Source organism: Neodiprion fabricii, chromosome 4 (assembly GCF_021155785.1).
Source record: "Neodiprion fabricii isolate iyNeoFabr1 chromosome 4, iyNeoFabr1.1, whole genome shotgun sequence".
In the NCBI taxonomy this organism is placed as follows: domain Eukaryota; kingdom Metazoa; phylum Arthropoda; class Insecta; order Hymenoptera; family Diprionidae; genus Neodiprion; species Neodiprion fabricii.
In genome coordinates this window covers 15,574,781-15,593,009 of record NC_060242.1, presented here as the reverse complement: position 1 = coordinate 15,593,009, position 18,229 = coordinate 15,574,781, and the positions used below count along the sequence as shown (strand labels likewise).

The 18,229-nt window shown below is 34.1% G+C and overlaps 1 protein-coding gene and 2 long non-coding RNA genes across 4 annotated transcripts; 2 read left to right on the top strand and 1 right to left on the bottom strand.

The window, feature by feature from the left end:
• The first annotated feature begins 6,339 nt into the window (after nt 1-6,339).
• Nucleotides 6,340-10,108, top strand: LOC124180372. Its single transcript, XR_006870249.1, has 4 exons — nt 6,340-6,661; nt 7,829-8,251; nt 9,296-9,856; nt 10,015-10,108. It is a non-coding gene; the product is annotated as an uncharacterized LOC124180372 (long non-coding RNA).
• Nucleotides 10,109-12,861: 2,753 nt separating this feature from the next.
• On the bottom strand, nt 12,862-17,601 carry LOC124180337 (delta-1-pyrroline-5-carboxylate dehydrogenase, mitochondrial). The gene is made up of 7 exons (XM_046565766.1): nt 17,464-17,601; nt 15,999-16,212; nt 15,427-15,861; nt 14,879-15,289; nt 14,501-14,679; nt 14,226-14,414; nt 12,862-14,043 (listed from the first exon to the last, which is right to left on the bottom strand). The coding sequence occupies exons 1-7, from the start codon at nt 17,505-17,507 to the stop codon at nt 13,809-13,811; spliced, it is 1,707 nt and encodes a 568-aa protein (XP_046421722.1). The 5' UTR covers nt 17,508-17,601; the 3' UTR covers nt 12,862-13,808.
• Nucleotides 16,100-18,168, top strand: LOC124180367. 2 transcript variants are annotated; one of them, XR_006870243.1, is made up of 3 exons: nt 16,100-16,233; nt 16,369-16,557; nt 16,847-17,648. It is a non-coding gene; the product is annotated as an uncharacterized LOC124180367 (long non-coding RNA). The 2 variants fall into 2 exon arrangements; XR_006870244.1 differs by adding an exon at nt 18,031-18,168 and having other exon boundaries at nt 16,208-16,557; nt 16,847-17,028.
• Nucleotides 18,169-18,229: the final 61 nt, after the last annotated feature.

Genomic DNA, 18,229 nt, shown 5'->3' with positions numbered 1-18,229 from the left:
GTTAAACCCTATATACATGTCTCTCTCTGTACGTACATACATACACTCATACACACATACATTTACTTACCTAAAAGTAAATATTAGTTGGAATACCACAGTGTCGTGTAGTATCTAATAAATCGAAGCATGCATGATAGGCTCGAAAAAAAGACGAAGAAGAATGTAAAAAAACGAAAGACATCTTTAAAAACAAATCAGCAATTCCGAATCTCACGAGCAAGGCTAGACTAGTTGTAGCAGACAGATAAAACGAAGAACGGTAGTATGAACTAAGTAAGTAATATTTGTAATCGTACAAAACGAGCGATCGGTCATGTGTTCAAAAAAAAAGAAGAAAAACAAGATTGTAACGATAATAATAAGAAAATTAAATAGAGATACCTTAGAAAGAAAGAAAAAAAATATAAAGAAGGATACAGAAAAAGCATTGAGAGGGGAAAAAAGCGATAATAAATAAAAGTATAATAAGGATATTAATTAATGAAGTAACGATAATAATAATAATGATGATGATGATGATGATGATAATAATAATAATAATAATAATAATACAACTGTCATTATTACATGCATACATACATTATACACAAACATGGACAGATAATTAACAACAGGACACACATGATGGAGTTAGTATTCGTATAACGGTTGCTCAAGGCACTGCCACATATTTTTCTTTTTCCATCATGAAGAGAATTAAAGCTTTACTTGCGGTCTAGCTGGAATTATTATTATTATTTTCAACCCTATCCCAGGTCTTGTAGCACATCTGTCGCCTCACATCCAAGCAAACATGACTCATTATCGTATGAATATTAATAATATTTTAAAACAATTTTTGACGGTTACAGCGTTAATGATGATAATGAAGATGATGATGATAAATAAGCCGCAAGGGATGATAGAAAAAAAATAATAAATAAACGTACTACGCATCATCTCTTAATTCCGAGTGACTAAATTATACAATGAAATATAGAAATGAAAGACGAGGGGAAAAAAGGAATAATAATTTGAAAACAGATAAACAAAAATATATAAATGAATAATAAAATTACCTAAGGGGAAAAAAAAACATGAAAAAAAAAACAAAAAAAAACCATAAAAAAAATGTGTCGGCTGTGAGCTTCCAAGCAAATAACAATAATTAAATTATTATAATGATATTATAAAGAGAAGTTGAATGATATTCTACTCCTAATCTCTGACGGTTATGAGAATGAATTTCTTCAAACTGTGTTGAGAAATTTGTTATTATCTACTATTGTCGCGTATTAACTGTTACTCTCTGTTTATGAAGAAGATATTGAGAAAAATAACTAGTAACATAAAATATTATATAGTAAGGTAACAAATGAGTCGATCGATCGATCTACTTGATGTCTAGATTCAAGCGTTTATAAGATAAGGAAAACCGGGCGGGGGGGATGAAAACAATGAAAAAAATAGCACTGACAACGCGACAAACGATCGATCATAATGCAACGTGTCGAAGGCCTAAAAGTCGTTAGGTCGTTATGAAGAAATTAATAATTTGTTAAAAATAAGAGTGCCTTCTATTTGTTTTCGTGGTTGTATTGTTATACATTTGTTGAGTTACGTTCCGAAGAGACTCTAATAATGTTGTTATAGATGAGAGAAGGAAAGAGAGAAAGAAAAAAGAGAAAAAAATGTTTGAATATTGTTGTTCCTCTATTTATTTATTAATTTATGGGCTGCTGTGACAGCCTGGGAATAAAAGCCCAGCGAATTTTTGGATGTATAAATTTAAAATGAGAAAACAAAAAATAAGAAAAGGCAGGAAATTTTTGCGTTGGCAATTTGGCACCACACGATACTAAGGTGACTATGATGGAAATATAAAGCAGAATAGAATATGAGAAACAAAACGAAGAGAAAGAAGTAAAGAGGAAAAATGAGTGAAATGAGAAAACTATGTATACATATATATGCGTATAAAGGTATAAAATATTGTAAGTTTAACCCTATAAATTATTATTATATATTATACATTTCTTCACAGAGTCATGCTAGCATGACGCTAAACAAACAGCAGCTCATTTCGACACCTATTTCTATCTATGATACACACAAGAAACAAAACATACCCAGCAATATTGAAATACATATATGTTAAGATTTATTAGTGATATTCAGATATACAGATTTACATATGTGTATTGGGCATTCCGTATCAAATCAACAGCTCATGTCCTTCAACCCCTTCGATTTTAATCGTTTTTTAGTATGATTTAGTTACTGAACCAAAAGGGCACGGCATTTTTTCATATTCTTTTAATCAACAGTCAAATTTAAGAAAGACCGAAAAACCAATTCCGAAAACGCCATTTTTAAAAATCTGAAAAAATTTACATTGATTCTATGATTCAAAATATGATTTTTAAGCCCTACTAGATAATGGGATCGAAATATATATACTATTTTCTTCGCAAGTGTTTAATTTTTCCATGTCGGAATCGGAGTTTTTATTTTGTTGATCAGATAACTTGCGAAAAAAATTTAAATACTTTAACTGTACTCAGACCTCCTGTTAGTTCTCTAAATTTCACATAAATTCAAATCCATCAATATTTGAGAAAATTATGACCGATCAAAAAATAAAAACTACAATTCCTGCATTGACAAACTAATAACTTCCGAAAAAATATTAAATATTGAGATGAGATTATATGTTTCATTACCGTGTGCTGCTTAAAAATCAGATTTGAAATCATAGAAACAGTGTGAAGTTTTTGAGATTTTTAAAAATCACATTTTCAGAATTGGTTTTACTTTTTCAAATTTCACTGGTGGTCGAAAAAATCTGGAAAAAAAATCGAAAACCCGTTTGGTTTGGTAACAACATTATACTAAGTAATGATCGAAAACGTAGGGGATGAAGGATGTAGTCTGCTGATTTGACGTGGAAAACCACATGTGCATATTGATGAATCGCTTGATCGTGCATTCAATACTGTCTTTTTCAACAATTTTAATAACTTGTTTATTATTGCCACCCTTTTTAAAATCATGCAGAAAGACTAATTAGACATGAAAGCAGCACAACGTGGTCCTAAATATGATTTCATAGAACGCAGAGGCCATCTCATTTAGAACTCAACCTTGCAAACAAAATGTTCTGGCCCAACTACTAAATGGCATTTTTCGCTGTCAGGTTTGAAGTTGAATTTTAAATACCGGCCCAGTTGAGAGAAAATAGAGTATGTATATGTGTGTGTATATTAGACTGGGCCAAAAAAATTGACTATTTTTTTTTTTGAAAAATATATTGAGAATATCATTCAGTATGGCAAAAAAAAAATTTCATGAAATTTTAAGCCCTTAATATTAACTTTAAGAGGTCTATCATCGCTATTTTTGATTTTTAGTAATAATTTGATGTTTTACGTCAGAACTGTCGAAATATTGAAGCGAAAAAATTTATGTTCACTTATCCCTTTATAGAATTAAATTCCCTACAAAAAAGGTCTGATTATAGATTTTTGTCAGACAAGCCGTTTCCGAGTAATTAAGCGTAATAAATTGATATAATTTCTCGATTAATTCTCGATTAGTTCTCGATTAATTCTCGATTAATTATATCAATTTATTAAGCTTAATTACTCGGAAACGGCTTGTCTGACAAAAATCTATAATCAGACCTTTTTTGTAGAGAATTTAATTTTATAAAGGGATAAGTGAACATAAATTTTTTCACTTCAATATTTCGACAGTTCTGACGTAAAACATCAAATTATTACTAAAAATCAAAAATAGCGATGATAGACCTCTTAAAGTTAATATTAAGGGCTTAAAATTTCATGAAATTTTTTTTTTGCCATACTGAATGATATTCTCAATATATTTTTCAAAAAAAAAATAGTCAATTTTTTTGGCCCAGTCTAGTGTATATACATAGAGAAAATACACACATAAATATACATACATATAACACAAATACACAAATATAAATACGCGTCATGGTATACATATTACATATAAGATAAAAATGTAGTACTACATATACATTATATATTGTAGCGTAGCGACGGTAAAACAAAATAATATAATATACAATATAATAATGAATAAAAAACGTATATATACCATAAGCTACACACGCATGCGCGCGTCCACATACATATTAATGCAAGGCATTTTGAAGACCATCGTTGACTATTTTGCGAATACACTGTGAATGGATCACAATGACATTCAGGAATACTAACAGATATCTGTTCTCTGCTTCTATTCCCTGGCTAACAAATCATCAGTGATTTTCTTTGACATCTCGTGTGACGAATTCGTAAAATTACTGAGGTACATCACCTTACTTTTCTAAATACTGACGGCTTAATAGGTTTCTTAGATGACCGTAATTGCGGATTCTAGTTGAAAGATTATCTATAAAAAAAAAATGGCCTAATTAACTAAGGTTGGAGAAATTGTTGGATTACAGTCCTCTTATGATATGACGAGGATTCTCTATGAGAGTAGCTTCTTCTTAAAGCAGTCCTATTTATTGTTCGTCGTTATTCCATGGATGATATTTTCTAGAAATGATAGTAGTAATGCTATAGATATCTCCTCTTTAAAATGCCTTGTGTTTATAAGAAGAAATTAATGTAATGACATAAAACAAATTGAATTATATACAATGATTCATGAAAAGAGAAGAAAATGACATTTAGAATGCATCACTACGCATGTATAATACACTTACATATATTATACACATATTCTATTAGATAACAGAATGAGAAACCAACCATTGTGAAGTGATACACGAATACAATATAAATTATATGCATACAATGCCTAAAATAGACTTCGCGACTATATGCATATGCGTATGTATATATGTTACCATACATGATCATATTTATATATTATGTATGAAAAGAGTAGAACATGAAAATAAAATGAACAGTCGATACTAGAATTATATGCATGAAATAGTGTGCACAATACACATATCCATACGCATAATGAACTGTAGCAGGCGATAAAAACTCGGCGAACAACACACGTAAAAGACATTGTAAAACTGCATTGCGTATGGTAAAAATAAACATGTAGAAAAGTAATTTATATGTCTCTTATCAACATTATCCCGTTTTGTGAAAAAGCTCTCCTATCGCGTGCACTCGTTCAGGCGACAGTTTTAAGCGGGAAACGCACATGATTATAGGGATTCTTGTCCTCTTTGATATTATATTACTTTGCTAAAGTTATGTTTCGGATATCATGTAATGAAAACATTTCATTGAGTCACGTAGGATCTAAGTAAATTGATTTAGAGTTGTTGAAAATCTCAAAATTTTACGACGTAAATTCAAAGGGGACGTCAGCCCTCCTTTTTCATGATTTTTCGAGCGAAAAACTTTTTATCTCAGAATCTATTCGTACCACCATTTCTAGACTAGTTGCAAAGGACCAACAACAAAAAAATTACGAAAGGAAGTCTTTTGTTTTTTGGCTGTAACTCTTGATCCGTTATCCGTAGCAAATTTGGACTGCACGCAATCGGTTTCTCGCAAAATTCTGTAGATGTGCATCAAATAATTGTTTCCAGCAATTTTTAAAGTCGCACAAATTTTCAACAAAAATCCAAAGGGGTTAGCCTTACTCTATTTTTATGCAAAAAATCCTTCGTCTCAGAATCAATTTGTTTGACCCTTTTCAGAGTAATAAAATCCCGAGAAACATATATTGAAAACTTATAATCTTACGAATAATTTCAAAACTAGCCGAGCATTAGAAAAATGTAAGGGAGTACGCTCGGAGCGTCCCTATTATTCTGTCACCGCAGATAGCAACATTGTATCGTTCTTCATTGAGCCACAAAAAAAGCCATTTATGGACTTGGATTGGCTGACTAACCAGTGAGTATGAATAATTTCGTTCAAACCTTATTGAATGGTATAAAAACTTAAACCGCGTTTTTATCGAACCTATGCTTTTCAGATCGGCAGCCACGATATCTCGATAACACATTGGCCAATTGAGCTTAGATTTTTTTAGACTGTTTTCCACATTGGTAGCAGAAATGATTCTAAATAATATTTCTGTTTTTTATACAACTCCTAGAATGGTCAGAAATGGGAAAAATTGATAATCAAAGTTTAGCCCTGTTATAAAATTTTTATTTTCGTTTGCTGAATCTGGTACCAACCATACACAGTCATACAAATTAAGAATATGTTTGGTTTTTACCAGATTCATACAACGTTCGTTTGTTTTATTTCTATATATTCTTGAAAGATCGATAAATAGGTGTACAAAACTTCAGAACGCAAACTCAAACAATTTGAAATCCATTCCATCCTACGTTGATCTAAATGATATGATTCGATTGGTTGGAACCACGGAAACAAATGAACCATATAATATCTATAAAGTATAAAAAGAAACATTATTTAAATATTGGCAGGAGTTGTTGTGTTTGTCATCGATGTGCACAAGACGAATGTGGGGAAGATATAGCTTTTTCACCGTTCCCAAAGCAATTGATCTGTACAATAAATGGAGAGATGCAATTGCTCTTACTGGGATAGTTTTAAAAAAGACTCAATATATTTGTCAAAAACATTTCAACCCTGATCAAATACAGGATCAAGTCACTATCCGTGATCAATCTGGGAAGGTGTTGTTCCAAGTAAGTAGCTAAGTCATACAAGTGATACATATATTATTTCTCTCTGCAATATGAAGAGCTTCGTATTGCAAACGTTGGCAAAATTATTTATTCTAAAGCGTGTGTAATGAATGGTTTTACAATCACATAAATATTTTCAACTGCATAACACTCTATCTCAATATTTCATGATAGAGAAAATATCAGAAGGTTCGTCCTGTAAAAGGCACTGTCCCATCGCTCTTTGAAAGATGTGACAGTTCTTTACAAGTTGCTCACGCAGCTGAAATTGGAGTGCTTTTATTTGATATAACAAATAACCTAGCTGACTCATTGCTCCTTAGTAAGAATGACGACCGTTTGAAAATTCACCACACACCTGAAACTGCGTTACCCAGCAACATAATATGAATGATCTCGATAATATGGTTGTAATGGCTGAAACAGATTTCATTGACACGGAAGTTTCTTGTACCTCAACTCTTGCAGGTAAATCCATTAGTCGATTCAGTAAACAAAAATTATTTCGCCAATCAATGGTTATAATGTTATTTGTGAATGGTTGTGAAAAAGAGTACAAATCTGAAATAGTATCCATCTGTTTCTTCTGAAACATTTACTCCACTACTAATATTAATGGAACGGTTCCTTATTTCTTCTGCCGAAGGAGATATTACCAATGAAGTAATAGCCCCTACGCTACAAATTAGTTTATTTAACATGCTTTACGAGGGAGCAGTCACTCCGCAACTTCCTCATTCAGGGTGGAGTAGAAGTATCCAGAAGTTACCTAAAGTAATAGTGTTCGCTAAATAAGGACAATCGTCTACAGGTACCATCCAAGCTCTCATGATTCATGAAACAGGTATGTGTCAGACTGAGTTTCAACTGAACTCATTCGAAAGCAATTGTAAATTAATATATATGTTTCTTATAAAGAAAAATGTGGAACACTTGTTCATGATAGTATGAGAAACATTTTCCAGTAAACGGACTCACTTTTTCAATGGATTGGAAACTCACATAAATTATGTGACTTTACATAATCTTTATGTTTTCAAGCTATTTATAAATAACTTTATTTAATGTAAAAAGTCCCAAGTATGAACATCTCATTCACGGGAGTTTTATTTCTAATTTCAGATCACAATGAACGAACAATTAGATATTCAAGTATTTATTTTTAAGAAGTTTGCACATACTGTGATGTCTGTTGATTGCAATACCATCCAACAATGAGAAGATATTGCCCAAATCAATAAGTCAGCAGTGTGCAACGGAGGACCCTCTAGCCATGCAGTACAGAAACGTATAGCCAAGATGTGCCTATAAGGACATGAGTAACAGATGGCGACAGAACTCATGTACATTGACAATTGGAACTGGTTCAACTTGTAAATCGTGTGCATCTCTTGATAGTATTTTGCGGAGGCATTCGGCTAGCAAAGAAAGTTTTGAAAAGACATGTTCAAGCTCAGGCTTTCAAAAAAAGTAGACGAAGGTTGTGTGGCATATCACAAGAAGTAAACAAATTGCATGACAAATTAGCTCATGTTGAGAAGAGTACATTTGAAGAAAACTTGGGAAAAGTTGCATCTTCCTGACGCTCAGGTATGTACTTTGTACATAGATTTTAACCCTGCGTTGGCCACGTAGGTCAAATTCGCCCACTCGCACTTTCTCTGAAATGGTCATTCAACTCGATTTCCTATTGTTTCTTAATTTTTATTTATTGCATCACTGAACATTTTATTATTCTAACTGTCGAAACATCAAAAAGAATCCTCAAACTAGTTACCTACATTTTTTAAAATTTTTCTTACCCCTAAATGGGTAAAAATCAGCCTAGGACAAATTTGACCTAGGCGACTAACGGCGTGATTGAAATATTGGTGGCCAATGAAGGGTTAATGAACTGTACATGGTGCCTCAAGAAATGTAACAGGTCTTTTTTAATCTTCCGAATGATAAATTAATTAGTCACCTATTATATACGAACTAATTTGGCACATCGTAAGGCCAAAGTTCGGAACGTTAACGTGCTTTAATAATCAATGATCTTGTACATTTTATTAAATCAATTCGTTCAGTCACCGTCTTTTGCTGCCGAATCTATGTATGTATTTATAAATCTATGATCTTGTACATTTTAATCACTCAATTTGTATAAATAACGTATTTTACTGACAAAACTCTGTATTTGGTTGTCAATTGAAAATCGTCTACATAATAATTATTCAAGTTGTTTCATTATACTTCGTAATTGCCAATTATATCAACTTTGTCTATGAGTGAAGAAGTTAATAAAAATGACATGAATGAAATTGAGTTCTCAGGACATTCTCATGCCAGATTGCTCATACATAATATTAGTGTAAAGAATATTGAAATTTTTATTATTGCACTTTGAACACATGTATGATTGTGATATAATTCAGCTGACCATTGTATTATAATTTTCGGTGTAATAAACTGCTCTGCTCTGTTAACTTTAATCTGTGTATGCTCGAATTTCTTTATTAGGTTTTACTTATTCGAGACTGTGGGTCGATAAGTAAATGTCCTACATCCAACCGCAACACATTTGCCAATGAATGACTCTTGTTGTGTATGCTGTTATGAATACGAAGCTCAGCAGCTTTTATTTTTTTGCAGAGCAACAACATATTACCCTTATCATCTCGAACAACTATTCATAAGCACCTCGGTTCCATCTACCAGCAATAGCTCAGCATGAAATTCTTCTGACTGATGAAATGAAAGTACAGGAAAGCATTTCAATCAATGTAAAATCTATGACATTTGATGGACTCTGAAATGGACAAAAAGAAGGTCAAGAAAGCGGCATTTCAAATGACTTGACAGATTATGCCTTAGTTTTTATGTTTTCATCCTTGGGGGGGGGGGGAGTTTCACCATTCAATAGCCACATTCCCTTGTAAAGGTTCTACATCTCGGAGAATACTTGCATAGTTTGCCTTGAAAGCAATTACAGAACTAGAAAAAGCAGGAGAATATGCAGATAGTATCATTTGCGACGGTGCGACAACTAATCGGAAGATGTGGACAGAGTTTGGTGTTCAAGGAAACATAGATAATGCTTGCCATTTCTTTGAAAATCCAATGGATGAACCTAGAAAAATCTACATATTCTCGAATACACCACATTTGATAAAATGTGTGCGAAATAGATTACAGATTAATAAGATTTTGAAGGTGAATTTACTTTATATCTAGTGAAAAGTGTTGTATCCTTCTTGACGTTCGTCGGTCCCGTTCTCGACCTCACTGGTCATATATACAGTAATTCTACTGATCTCGTTCATATGGAGATCAGTGAGTAATTTACAAACTTGTAATTTTATTCTCAACAGATGGATGGTAATTTCATTGAATGGCTGTATAAAAACTTATATTACGAAAATTGTAAGAACCGAGCCAATCTCGGAGTGTGCCGAAAAGTAACTCAGAACCATATCAATCCAATGAACTGCATGAAGATGAGAGTCTCATTAGCAGCACAAGTATTGATTGTTAATATTTTATTTTAAAACTAGAATTTCCTAAGGTTTGGTAATCACTTGTATTTGGTACTACGCTTACACGTATTTGTTTGAACATACTTTTAATATATTTTCAGCAACAGCATTGCGGTAGGTTTATAATTTTATCACCGCAAAATTTCATCATAATTTGTAAATTGTCAAAAAACCATAGAATTTACACTTTTACTGAATGGAATGCTCGATGCACTGAACAGACGTTTTCCAAATGAAGGAAACGGTAGTAAGGATCTTGACGTATGCAGGTCATTGAATTATGGAAAATAATAAGTTGCCAGAACGAGCTTATCTCTCCTATCTGTTGTACAATGCAACATGAGGATTAAGAGTAATCTGTCCTAGACCTTTCAAAATGCTTTGAATTGGCTTGATAACTGGGATCACAAGTTTATAAATAGTCAGATTATCCGTGATCAATTTCTTATGAGGAGTACAACTGAAGGCTTGCGAGTAACCCTTTTATCTACCATAGCTTTATGCGAACAGTTCCTCAATACATATGATTTTGAATATATCTTGACTGCTAATATGAGTCAAGATCGTTTAGAGGTAAAATCTTACACATTTTATATTTGTTGTGCCTTCCGATTTTATATCTTGGGGGGGGGGGCCAATTTGTATCACAATTTAAACTAAGTATATCAATATTGTAGTATTGGATATTACATTTCCTTGGGTTAAGCCTATTTTAGCTATAAAATGGTATCTGATCTATATTGCAGCAATTTTTTGGAATTATCCGGCAAGCAGGAGCTGCTAATGACTACCCTACGCTTCCCTCATTTTTACAACTTTATAAATTAATATCAATATATCAACTATTGGCACCCCCAAAATTTGGAAATTGTATAGTGCAAAAAGTAACCCACAAGCCTTTAGTTTCATTAGCAGATTACCCAATGATTATTAGAAAGGATACTACACACATTTCAAAACACTTGAAAGAATTAAAAACGAAGCTAGACTCCATTATCCAAACAACGGAATGGGAATACGAACATGTTGTTAGGTTTGACCATGATTATGCGTCAGCTTCGGTTGTCAATTGCATAATATATTATGTGACTGGGTTTTTGTGCCGCAAATTGAGAAATCAAAATAAGTATCAAGTATGTCAGATAGCCTTTCAGTCAGTTTCAGAAAACGATACTCTCAGCGAAACAGAATTGATTAACATGAAAACCAGAGGTCGTTTAATTCATAGCAATATATTTCTGTTCTCTCTTCTATCAGCAATCAAGAATTACTTCTGTAATCACATAGAATCTCAGAATCAATCTGTATATGAATCTACTATGTCTGATATGATACAGAATTACAGCATTTCATTTCGTTGTGAACAATACAAGGATGAGATGGTATCATACGTCACGCAATACTACATAACTATGAGAATACGACAATGGACGAAAATTCATACACGGGACGTTCTAAAACAGAGCCGTGAAAAGAGAAAATTATCTAGATGATGAAAACGTAATTTCTAGCAGCTTGAAAGTCACAACGATGATGCAATAGGATACTCGGAAAAAGCACAATTTTAGAACTCAAATATTGTTATAATTGCAAAATAAGCGAGACCCTATGTTTTACCCAACTTCAAAAATTATGCAGTGTAGTTTACTGTTTTTGAAAGGTTCGACTCCTCAAAGTTCAAACTTTTTCCGATTATTCTGTTGTGTCAACGTTACGAACCTCGACCTCATAGGTTTACTATGACATCTATTTATTTTATATTACTTTATATTTTTCATATATTTTATAATTTGTTATTATTTTTGATATTTTATGTTTTCAACTGCAACTTCTGCTCATATTTTTATAAATATGATACACTCATTTCATGATTGACTTAAAATTACCCTCCTCTCTTGATAACACTGCATGCCACCATATTGGTTACAATGGTCCCAACCCGTGGGCCCACCTATGGGTCTTACAGACCCGTAAGCTGACTGGTGGACAAGTAGTCTCCATGCATTCATAGCTCTGTTCGTTTTAGTTACACTTTCTACACTTTTTACACTTTCTCTAGGAAAGGGCACCTTCCTTTGGCTAGATTCAGGAAAAGTGTAAAAAGTGTAGTAAAGTGTAACTAAAACGAACAGAGCTATTCATACACCGTAAATGAGAGTCGCGGAGCCATTTCTGTCTATGTCGCGCATGCGTCGCTAGAGAGACAAAGATGGCTGCTCAATCTTCTCTCTATTCATCGAAAATTACGCCCATACAAATCTTATTTTTTTTCTTTAACGAAAAATAATCGATGTAATTTTGCGACATAAAGCAATTGCGCGTAATTTGAAGTTATCGAAAACAGCGGATCGAAAATTACAGCCGAAGAAAGAAGTCTTGTAATTTTCCAGATGTCGATCCCATTATTTATGAACTGATATTTTTCGAGTATTCGAGGATCCAGTCATTTGGAAAAGACTCTTCGAATCCGCGAAATTTTGAGAAAATTCGTACTATCATCTTTTATACTGACATATATTATCCATTAATATTGGTTACTGAAGCTTGAAATTTTTGCACACAAAGCTGGTGAAATAACTAACCAAATCACACCTCTTCAGATTCCCTTCCGAAACCACACCGTCCACAAGAAATAGGCATTTGTAGGAATTCAGAAACATCAGAAATTTAGTCCAAAACCAACTATCTCAATCTGTCGATTTTATTATACCTATATTATAACGATGAATGCAGACATAAGCAATTAAAATATACAATGATTACTACAGTCAATATAGTTAATCGTTTTTACACTTTATTGCTATTTTACAAATAGAATAAATAACATCAGAACATTAGCCACTACATCTGCATTATATGGTGCATATTGTAATATACACACATATAAGTATATACACATATATATATGTATGCATACATATACTTTGTTGTTACTATTATCCATACTCGTTAACGATTACATAATTGTAATACATCTCATCAACTCTGATACACCTATGTATCCATTGAAAAAATACCTACTTAACTTCTCTGTAATCACTTGAATAATTCAAATATTACAATTTTACATAAGTTACGACGAAACAATCATGAATACAAATTGATATGCTCGCTGAATACTAACAATGAAATACCAACTTTATCCCACATGGTATCGTAAACATTCAAGACTATTCATTCATATTGCCCTAAGAGATGACGACGATACAAATAATTGTAACGTGACGTGGTAGTCTTTGTTTAAGCCGTTTAAGCAGCTATATTTGCTAGAACAGCCTGAGCCATTGATTCAAGGACCGATTTTTTCAAGAGAAAACAGAAATTGGAAAATAATTTTCTAAAAAAAAGACTTCAATTATTCTTGAGATTCGATAGATAAGTAGAAGAGCGTTCTATTTGTATTCCAATTGGACTAGGAGATTGTGATTATCCGTTGAATCTTGCACATAACGCGTTGTCGTTTTTTGTCAAAATTTATCCATTACCAACTCTGAGTGAAACGCGCTCCCTAATCGTCATCATGGTCAAATTTTTAATACTATCCTGGCTTTCTTCCACATCACAGGAATAACGGTCGATTCGTAATAATCGATCCATTATACGCTTCTCATTATGCCATAAACACACATCTAAGATCTCATATACTTGTAGTCGTAGGTCGTCTGAGGCACGAACGTTTCCTTTATGGCCTGCGGAGAAGCCCATCGTAGGGCATAATGTGGCCCGCCAGCTTTGTCGTTTGTACCCGACATCCGACTTCCACCAAACGGTTGCTGACCTACCACAGATCCCGTCGATTTGTCGTTTATGTAGAAGTTTCCTGCCGTATACTTTAGTTCATCTAATGCGTATCGAGCCCACTTTCTGTAAACGTTGGACTATGATTGGAATATGTTAAAATATAAAATGTAAAAATGATTGGAATATGTTATGGGAGAGAGCTCGGTAACTAGCACAATGATCAAGGGATTACAATGCTGTGGAAGATGACTGCTATTAATATTACATAACACCCAAAAAAAAATACCTGCCCACAAAATACTCACAAGTCTTTGGAAAATATCGCTCCTGTCAGTGCGTATGGCGTCGAACTCTCGACCAGTTTCAGGGTTGACTCAAGATCCGCATCTTTGTATACATAAATTGTTAGAACAGGGCCGAAGATTTCCTCAGTCATCAGCTTGTCCTTGGGATCCTTAGATACGATGATCGTTGGTTGGACGAAGTAACCTTGTCTGAAAATGATGAGAACAATGATGCATCTAGGTGGACCATAATAATAATGGTAAAAACGACCAAATGTCTTGCAATAAGTACTTACGAATCATCATAAGTACCACCTCCTATTATTTCGGTGGTATTTGAGGATTTCGCATGTTCGATGTAAGACGTGATTCTCTTAAATGCATTTTTGTCTATTACAGCCGAGGTGAATGAAGTGAAGTCTTGAACGTCCCCGATTTTCAATTTGTCACGAGTTTCGAGAAGACCTTCCTTGATCTAGAAATGTTGAATACTTTCATAAAAGATAATAAAAAAACATAATAATCTAACCTAGCATCACAAATATTATAAATTACAATTTTCGTACTAAGATCCGCGAAGGATCATAACTGTAAAATGAGTATCTGCAAAGTGTTTCAATCCAAACATGTAATTGAAATAATAATAAGCAAAGAATTACACCTTCATATCTCACCTTCCCCCATAGAGATTGAGGAACGTACATCCTACTGCATGCTGAACACTTCTGTCCGTTATACTCAAATGCGCTTTTGATAGTGCCAATAACGACGGTGGTAATATCAGCACTTGGATGAACAAAGTGATAGTTTTTTCCGCCGCATTCACCGATCATTTTTGGATAATTTTTATATTTGTTTACATTATTTCCAACCTGGGTCCAAAGCCTGTTAAACGTCGGTACGGACCCAGTGAAATTAATACCGGAAAGGTAAGGGGACGCGGTTATCGTATTTCCAAATACCGGACCATCGCACGGAATAAAATTTACAACTCCTGGAGGTACCCCAGCTTCTTTGCAGATTTTGAAAATCCACCAATTGGAAAGTACCGCAGTGTCAGATGGTTTCCACAAAACGCCATTACCCTAAGCAATGAATATAACAAATGGAAAACATGTATTTCTCTTAAGAATACGTCAACAGCTATTTTCAATTCAGTTTACTTGTGAGTGCGCAATTTATGCCATCATTTATGAGATTGCGCCAAAATCAAGATGCTCACCATAAGCGCTGGTGTGTAACTAAGATTACCCCCAATAGCGGTGAAATTGAAGGGAGAAATTGCAGCGACGAATCCATCCATGCCTCTATACCTCATTGAGTTGAGAGTTTCCTTAGGATCGGGTGAAATCGGTTTGTACTTTATAGCTTCTTTGGCAAAGTATCCATTTATTTTAAAGAAGTCTATCAGCTCAGCGCTGCTGTCAATTTCGGCTTGAATAACGGTTTTGCTCTGTCCAAGCATCGTAGCTGCATTTAAATTCTGTCTGTACTTATTTTGCATCAGTTCGGCAGCCTTCAGCCAAATTTCAAGCCTTTTTTCAATTGGATATCTCTCCCATTCCCGCTGAGTTTTCACAGCTACATCTATCGCTTTTTGGACCAGCTCAGGAGTCGCATAATAGAACTTAGCTATTTTGTGCTTGTGATTATGAGGCTGAAAATCAAAAATGACAATTGATGTAACTTCTTGTAATATAAAAACATGCCAGAATTCACAGGCGATGTAATATCATTCAATATAATTGTTGTATTAGACATTAAATAAAATTTGATTGGGACTGTCCTACTCACCATGACTTGATACTTGTAATTATCAGTCCTAAATTCCTCCGAGCCGATGACAATGGGGACATCCTCGACCTCACTGCTCATCACTTTTAGAGCAGCCTGGAGATTTGCCCGCTCTTTGCTGTTTTTCTCATATCCAAGGACAGGCTCGTTCTCCAATGGAAATTCGGGGGGACATATCACTGGCACGACACTCGACAATGACCGTATTCCAGTTCTAAGAAGAAATAGTGAAATAGTGAGATCGAGCTATTTGAAAATAGTTTAATACAACGAGAAATGTCTTTCAAAATCAATTATCTATCAAAGCTGTCACTGCTTATTACATCATCTGTATACATGAATATGTGCTTAATACGATGAAATTGTTTAGAGTGCACGCTTGGACTTTGATACATGGAGTTTCAAGATAGGGACGAATTTATCTGCTAACTAATACAGGCTTATCAATCTGCTTCGACTGTTCATCATTAGCATTTCTCACTCTGGAGACCATAGACGATTGCTTGAGCTACTGCCACTCTCTCAATAAATTTCGAAGACATGTAATTGGATGAAACAGGTGAGCTAAGTTCTTCACTCAAGTTCAAATTACTTAGAAACAACATTTAGAGGAACATAAAAAATAAATTTTCTGAGTGAGACTTGAAAATGAATTGCTCGATAAGTATTTATATAGGATATTCTCCATACAAAGAATTCAGATTGTAAAGTACATAGTATGATATGTTGATAAAAAGGCAAATAAAATGGGTAATAATCCTTCACAGATTAAAAATCATAAGAGCAAACGGAAGAAAAATATCTATATTTGATATATTTTAAAATGGTGTGTTGCAAATTATTTGCAGATGCAGCAAGTGTAGGTTGCAGCATTTGATGCATCAGTGTGCATCTTGGTGGCTGGTACGTGGTATTTTAAAACGCTTCAGCATATGTGTGTCAGCAGATCCAGTGTACCAAGCTGTATAATGTATTTACAAGAGACATTGCATAACTACTCTTTTTAACACCTGAGGATCAACTTATCATGGTGATGAAAAATCTTCGTTTATGATAGCCAAAGTATGATATGGTTAATAAAATTTTAAGGAATAAATAAAGTACAACAAAAAAAGGTGCTGTACTTTCTCAAAGTTATCAGTGTAGTGAAATAGCATGGGGATTAGATGAATATGTATAATCGGGCTACATCTATTACACTGCAAGCCAATTATGCACGCTGCATGCATATATATGTATATAGTAGGCATGTACTTGCGAATGTATAAGCAAGCTATGGGTAAATCGAATGCAAGTACCAAAGCAGGTATATAGGTGTGACGGAATTGAAACAGTCGAATATGCCAGGTATGAGAATAGTGGAATATACCGACGGCGAGCCTGAATCAATGAGAATTCATAAACGCGCTGTCGATATTTCAAATTTTTCTTTCTTTTTCTATTTTTTGTAATAGTTCAGACTCACTTTTGTCCGCCGGAGATGACAGCTTGTCGACATACGCTTAGCATTGTTACGTGTTATGCCTTTTACCCCACCCAAGGATGTAGGATTTTCTGCGACTGGTGGCACGAGTGTGGCGTTAGGATTATAATATTTGTTACGTTCGTCCTGATGTCGCGGAACTGTTGAGTCGGCTCTAGACCATCAAATGAATGGCTAACCAACTACCTCCGGCTTCTTTGCACTATACCTATAATGTATATCGAAATTGTTAGCACTTGGTACCGCACCGCGCACGCGTTGAGAAATTCACTCGCACCAGAGTATCGCGGAGTATAACGAAAAGCCTTCCCCCTCCAAAATGCACGTTTCACGATTGTCGCGAACAACAATATTTTCCGTTCGTACAATTTATATTTAGGACGCTTTTGCCCCCCTCCAGGTTATTTCCTGAAGGCTACGTAATCCTAGTCAGGTTATATCTATATATTATTTAATTCGTGTGAACGTATGTATGCCAAAAAAAGAACCACAGAAAAACAGGCCGTTGGCTCTGTGACAATAATTTCTTCTTTTTTTTTTTTTTTACAGTATTACGCCCGTTCATGAACTTTAAAATTATTCTCCATTCGTAACGATCGAAGGATGAGTATCGTATGTTTGCCATTGTTGCATATTGGACGGAGGAGTTGGATTTTAGCGCCGAGATTTTTAGAAGGGATAAATATAGAATCAGAAATGCATCGAGCTTGTTTCTGGTCAAGGATGCTTGTCCGTTGCATGCAGTCGG